This window comes from Orbicella faveolata, unplaced genomic scaffold (assembly GCF_042242905.1).
Source record: "Orbicella faveolata isolate gen_17 unplaced genomic scaffold, um_ofav_v1 contig_35, whole genome shotgun sequence".
Taxonomy (NCBI): domain Eukaryota; kingdom Metazoa; phylum Cnidaria; class Anthozoa; order Scleractinia; family Merulinidae; genus Orbicella; species Orbicella faveolata.
Window position 1 is genome coordinate 11,806,749 of NW_028301564.1, and position 6,773 is coordinate 11,813,521.

A 6,773-nucleotide genomic window follows, 5' to 3' on the forward strand; every position below is an offset into this window, starting at 1 on the left:
TGATCAAACAAGGGAAGCTGTCTTAAGAAAGTATCATAAAAAGTTCTCTGGGATAGAGTAGTAGAAAAAAATCGACTATGGGAACGAGTGCCAGTGAGAAATTTGCTGTTTAAAAAAAGTTAAGCCGTGTTCTGTTCTTTTCAGCCATAAAACACGCTGTTCTTATATATTTCTTTAATAACACCGCCGTCTTAGAACTCTGTGAGTACCAAGACAATGTAATCAACATATTGGCCAAGCAACTGTCGGTGGTTATATCCCTTTACTCTGTAGAAGCTTACACAGTATTTTTAAGGTGAATAATGTTTATGAATAGGTTATGGATAGATATTGATAAAGAATTCAATTTGATGATGAAACGTATGAGAGCGCTTCACTGACCTCACAATCTTATCATCTTGAACTCAATATCAAACTCTCAAACTGTCTTATTTACTTCGACTAAAAAGCTCAGCTTCTTCTCATTCAAGCTGTACGTGCCTACGGAAATAATATTGGTTCATTTGCCACCTTGTTTACAAAAGAAGTTGTTGGCTTATATTATTTTTAGTTAACCACGAACCGAAATTGGCCAATTTCCTTCCCGGCGATATCAAGGTTGCTTTAACAAGGTTAAACCACAGTCAAACGAAAAAGAAAATGTCGGTTTTGGTCAGATTTCTTTCGATGATCGGTGAAATAAGACTTGCTTTGTTTTCTTTTTAATTCTTAATCATGCATAACGAAACTGTTATCTAACCATTCCGGTGATCACACAAATGAGAGTCCTAATACAGTAATAGTTTTCTCGATTCTTTATGTGTGTTCAATATTACGCAGATCCCTTTCAGCGTTCGTTGTTTGTATGTAAACCTTGTTTATTTAATTGTCTTTCGTTCATTGAGCATTCAGCCAGAGCGGACTGTATTCCTTCAGACGTAGAAAGGTATTTTAGCACCCTATTTCAATCACTTTAACTTTGATTTGCTTTTAAAAAAAACTTCTGTTGATAAATGTAATCAAATGGGCATTTAGGTCACGCGATAGCAAACGCATCAGGCAGTTTATACCGCACAATTTTGAAAATTCAATCGAATCTATGGTCCACGCGTCTCGACGGCAAAGGGCAAAAATAACCAGAAGTATAAATTTCATGAACATGAGATTCCAAAATGTTGTGTTGTATTGCAATAAAAAAAAAAAAATCCGAAAAGGTGCTTGCAATATTATTACCTCTAAAATGTTCTGTACTGAAGTATTGCTCATTGCTTTTCACCATACCGCCGGTGTCCAATATGCAGGACCGTTCACTGTTATTAATTGTATTTTTGAGGAAAAATTACCAAAACATACGTTCGTATCACTAAAACATCAGGATCTTTTGAAACTCAGTTTCTGGCCTTATAAATCAATGCGCCATTTTCATTTTACCGGAGTATGCTTCAGCCTATCTGCCGGCACTCGGAAGAAGGAAGATTAACGACAGACTCTAGTTAAGGAAGGAAAAAAGGTATTATCGCAGTAAAAATTGAACAGCAATGCCAGGAAATGGAGTGATACCAAATTAACTATGATACGAAAAATCGGTTGACTAAAAACATCAAGAATTTATGTGAAAAACAATCAATCAAATTAACAATGATATGACTGAAATCAGTTGACTAAAAACATCAAGAATTTACAAAAAAATAAATTAAAAAACAAAAAACAAAATCAGTATCGATCAAATGCCGAAACTTTGTAAAGGTCTATCATTCACACTGTTACCAAATCAGTTCTGTTGTTTGGTGTCTCGGAACTTATATTTTATACAAGCAAAAAAAAACTTTTTAAGCTAATCATACTTGAACTAAAAGGCATCAACCAAAGTTTGGCTATACAACGCTCGCATTTCTACTGTGACCTTCAAAAACCAACTAGACTAGAAACATTTTAGAGTCTTCTTCACATTTTGTAATAAAACTATATCTTCAGTGTGGTGATTCCACGATCAATGACATAGTTGAAATAAAAATGGAAAGACTGATTGAAATATCGATTTGCGCAAAAATTCGCTATGCCGTGACCACTCACCAGAAGAAAGGAACCTGCCTGTTAATTATCTTTCATTCTTTAATTCTGTTTTCAGCACGGTGCTCTTTTTCCACAGTCTTCATCTGTTTAGAAGTTTTCTTCACTTCGTGTAGAGATTCTTTATAATTAGGCTGTCTCAAAAACCTGAATAGACAATGAACTGGTGCCAATAACGTTTTCCCGCTTTGATGAATATCCCCGAGTTCATAGCCTCAAGCTTTAGAGTACTGGCATTTAACCACAGTTTGACTCAAATGCTGTCCTTTTTGACATGGATTACAAAATGAAAACAGAGGCTGGATTACAGATTTAAGACGTTTTGCAACCCACTCGTCCAACAGAAGAGCTGGCTGAACTATCTGACAAAGTGCTGACTCTTTCTTTTTACTATTCAATGACTGTCTTCTCGGATTCCATTTTATTCAGACCTGTTTGACTGAAATAGAAAAACCGTTTGCATCTTCAAGAAAAGAGAGCGAAAATAGAAATTTCGTGCCAAGTTTGTCGCTAATCAGTATGAAATGAAAGGAAATGGCTGGCGAGATAACAAAAGCAATTAACGAATCGAAACGGAGAACTTGAATCCCTTGAACTGATGTGGTTTGTGGCTTAGTCAACAAAGCCACACACCTCCAAGGCATGCGGGACATTCGGCAGGACTCTAATCTACAGCTGCTAGTTGCGGAATACCAGGTGATTTGATGTCGTCGTTGTTTTACATGACCATAGCGCTCTAATTCATGCTTAAAGCTGTAAATGGCGCATAATACATTGAGCTGTTTTATCTGTGACTGTTTGTGTTTAATATAATTCTTATCTTTTTAGTCTTATAATCCGTAAATTGACCGAACAAAAAAGGGAGCGAATTGGATAAGCTTGATTAGGTGGTAAGCCAGCTGTCTTTGATATTTGGAGGATACACATGACTAGATATTCTGCTTTGTGACTGGAAACTAAAAGGCCTCCTTTGGCTCTTGTTACGCCAACTGGAAAACTTGAACGAAAGAATTTCGAAGAGATAATGGATTTCAAATGGATAGTGAATTCTCTCAGAGACTCTCGAATACTTCGATTTTTAACTTGGTGGTATTTTGCAACACCAATAAACGAAAATGATAACGCTCTCGTATCGACTCTTGCAGATTAGTCCAAAGATCAGGGCATGCAAACCAAGTTGCGTGCACTAAATCTTACCATAAGAGTATTGTGCAACAAAGCAGACAGTGTCCCCCGCAGGGAATCGATTCGAGAATTTTATAATTACCTCGATGTTTTGACTTTAAAAACCGCACAATTTTGCCACTTTACTCACTGCCAAAAAAAATTCACACTACATGAAATTCCAACTGCTTTTTTTATTTTGATAGTATTCTCATCTTTTTGAATAAAATAACACAGTATCTTATAAATATAACCTCTAAAATTCCATTACATAAAAATACATCTCTTTTCTTTTGACAAAAACTTCTTATTTACAAACTCTTCTTTTCCACAAAATAATCTTGATGGCGTTGTTTTCTTCTTTGTAAGATTTCTTTACTTGTGGCAGGATGTGATGAGGTGCGTTGTGTTGAAGACCATTATTTGTACAAAGTACAGATGTTGTTAAAGCACTAGAGCGATAATCTTATTTCTGCGCTTATTTGGAGAGGTTCAGTTGTCACTTCCTTGCCAGTATTTAATAACACAACCATAGATAGAGCTCAACAATATGATTCGCACTGAACCACAAGAAAGTTTCGTGTGATAGTGCGGCGACAATCCACTTGAAAGATGAAAGAATAACATTTGAATCATTGCGTCAAAACTCGACATATTTACTTCATCTTGCAATGATAATTGTAATCAAGTTTTTCAGTTCAGAGCAAATCGTGCTCGTCGTGTTCAAGACGAAGTCCATTCTTTATCATCATTTATGTTGCAAATGGTCTTTGTCGTGCTCAGGACGAAGTCTATTGTTCATGTATTCGCTCAGTTCTCTCTAAGATTGTTGTTGTGGTTGATGGCGTTTCATGTGGAGCGCCAAATGATCCGATCTGGCGAAAGCTCTGTCACAGAACTGGCATTTAAACGGTTTGGCGCCCGTGTGTTTTCTAAAATGCCTGGTAAGCTCATCCGAGCGAGCAAACCTCCATTCACAACCTTCCCAGGTACATTTATACGGTTTTTCACCCGTATGAGTTCTCATGTGAGCCTTGAGATGCGAACTCTTGGTGTAAACTTTATTACAGCCTGGATGTTCACAGTGATGTATCCTTCGTCGCTGTAGTTCAGGCGAGCCACGTTTATGCGGTACCAGTACAGTTGGAGGGGTGTATGGCGGCGGAGGGCCCAATGGTCCTAAATATATTTGTTGGGCAGCCATTTCTGGTGAGCCAGGGTTTGAATTCGGCGGTGTTGGAGGATAAATCACCGTGTAGTCGCGTGGCGGTTGAACAACTTTGAGTTGATGGAAGTGAGAACGGTTGTCGGTTGGCATTTGAATATTGCTCGTCACGACTGGAACCGGATTTATCGTAGTGATTGTTGTAGTGTTCGTAAATGCTGGAGGAAGCGTAAATGTATCCACATCTGTCACAAAGACCTTCTCCGGCAGTGGCTCGTTGTTGTTCTGCTCCACTACAATACAATCACCGGAGTCGTCATCAAATGTGAAAAAGTCATTCACGACATTGGCGCTTTCTCGTCGAAATTTCCTTTTTCTTGTGATCAACGGACTCATGGTTAGTGGCGAAGGAACAGCTCCTTGAAGGTATCTCTCCATTTCCCACATTGTCTAAAGAAAGAAAACGAATTCAGTTGAGAAATGATTTCAGTTCATCACAACTTGTCAAATATGGCGCCTTGAAAAAAAGCACCTAACCTCAAACGAGTGCTATGATGTTTATTTCACTACGACTGAATGTTGGTTTCATCACAAGATGTCAGTTATCCTTATGGAGCCTCGAATTCTAATTACTGATGAACTGGTTTTAAGAAAACGAGTCACTTAGCCTTACATGAGAGAGAAATCCAGTGAAGTAAACAACACGATTAAATTTATCAAGCGATGTGATCAATAATTAGAAATCATTTCAGCTGCTAATGTAACAATTATTACCAGGCAACTGATCTGGCGGGCCACATTCTGGGTAGCTAATCCAAAATTTAAAAAAAAATAATTCGAACGCGCTATAGTTCAGAAAATCAAAAGAAAATCTGATTCATCTATCAAAAAAACAACAGTTACGCTTCAGTGAGCCCTTTCTAATTGCTTACAGCCTGTATTTTTTGTGGCGAGAATATTTCGTAACTGAACTGAAGGAATTTGCCTTCTATTGTATCGCCGCACGCTAGAATAGCAATCATTAAAATTCAACCAACCTGTTGCACTTCGTCGATTTTGGCCATGGGCGACAAATTAGAGGACGGAGCCATTGGCCGCACAAAATTGTGAACAGTAGTGGCCAAGTCACATTCAGCGTTACCATCGATAACTGTCCTTGCCTCTTGAATGACTGACACTGGTAGAGCAAGAGCCATGGCTTGTACTTGATCCGTATAAAATGGCTGATCAGCTGTGAGTAATCAGATAATGTAAGTATCTCCCACTACCTGTTGTGTTATGACTGACTTTCTTCCCACTGGTGAACTGACTGTTCAGTTTCCGATCGTTGTTGATTTGAATCGACCGAAGACATCTCTTTATATCTTGTTCGCCGAGATTGCAAGACGACTTTAGTTACCAAATATGGGAAAGGTAGGCGTGTAGGTGACAAAATCTCTTTGCGGTCAGTTGAAAACAATTAGTATCCTCTTGGGTCTAGCAATCAGCCAATCATAGCATGCCGATTTCTAAACCTCTCCACTTGATGACGTCAATGGTGACCCACGGGGTCATCTCAAGTAATCCCTATGCAAGCTGATTGGCCAAAATTTGATGACACAGTAATTCTTGGCGCGATGAAAACAACTTGATTATTAAAAAGTCGACGTTTGAAATGAATCCTTTGTCAGTAAAATAAACACATTGAAAACAATGGCAAGTTGTAATTTCAATTGGTTTGAGTGACAGACCCATTTCCGTCCTGGAAGATTCTTCGAATCTGCATTCCACCGCCGATCTTTGCTTCTTCTGCCTAGCGATGAACTTGCACGTCCGATTTACAGCTTGCCGCACTTCAGTAGCGTGTAAGCGTTTAGCTGTATTCAAAGCTACAAAAACATTTCTTCAAAACATCTGACTTTTCCTTTGGGGTATTTGAGAATAATGAAGGCACTGGACCAAAACAAGGTATTGTGTGTCGGATCGTGGGAAAATAATTGTTATGGTTCACATCGTCGGAAAACATGACCAAATCGGGAAGTGGCGATCTCTTACGAGTGTGACGTAGTCACTAGCCGAACAAGTGATATCGAAAGGTCAAAGATAAGCTTTTCAGTTTGGCTGCCGGTTATCACGTTAGTTCGGCAGGGATTTACATTTAACCCGAAAAAGCTGCATTCCTTTTTTAAGGAAAGGATATTACGGGTAAATTGCAATTCAAAATGTTTCACTTGCGATTTCAGATTCGACTTGAAATAAAAATTAAACCGATACGAAGGATAGTTTGTAAACACAAGGATCTACCTCCCGGGTATGGCATGTGAAAATAAACTTCGTTTATTTTTTCCGCTGTTTACACGATCTTTTCCTGTATTACCCTTGTAAACAACGCACGTGAGCAAAGGGTCTGTATTAA

At 38.4% G+C, this 6,773-nt stretch overlaps 1 protein-coding gene across 1 annotated transcript; it reads right to left on the reverse strand.

The window, feature by feature from the left end:
• Nucleotides 1-3,387: 3,387 nt before the first annotated feature.
• Nucleotides 3,388-5,957, reverse strand: LOC110057567 (Krueppel-like factor 5). The gene is made up of 2 exons (XM_020764157.2): nt 5,416-5,957; nt 3,388-4,828 (listed from the first exon to the last, which is right to left on the reverse strand). The coding sequence occupies exons 1-2, from the start codon at nt 5,572-5,574 to the stop codon at nt 4,034-4,036; spliced, it is 954 nt and encodes a 317-aa protein (XP_020619816.1). The 5' UTR covers nt 5,575-5,957; the 3' UTR covers nt 3,388-4,033.
• Between the last annotated feature and the right edge of the window lie 816 nt (nt 5,958-6,773).

Bases quoted from the DNA above. Each gene is read 5' to 3' on its own strand.
- LOC110057567 (XM_020764157.2), bottom strand. From the start codon at position 5,574: ATGGCTCTTGCTCTACCAGTGTCAGTCATTCAAGAGGCAAGGACAGTT. The intron at 4,829-5,415 runs GTTGGTTGAATT...TTCTTTCTTTAG, and splicing joins AAATCGACGAAGTGCAACAG to ACAATGTGGGAAATGGAGAG.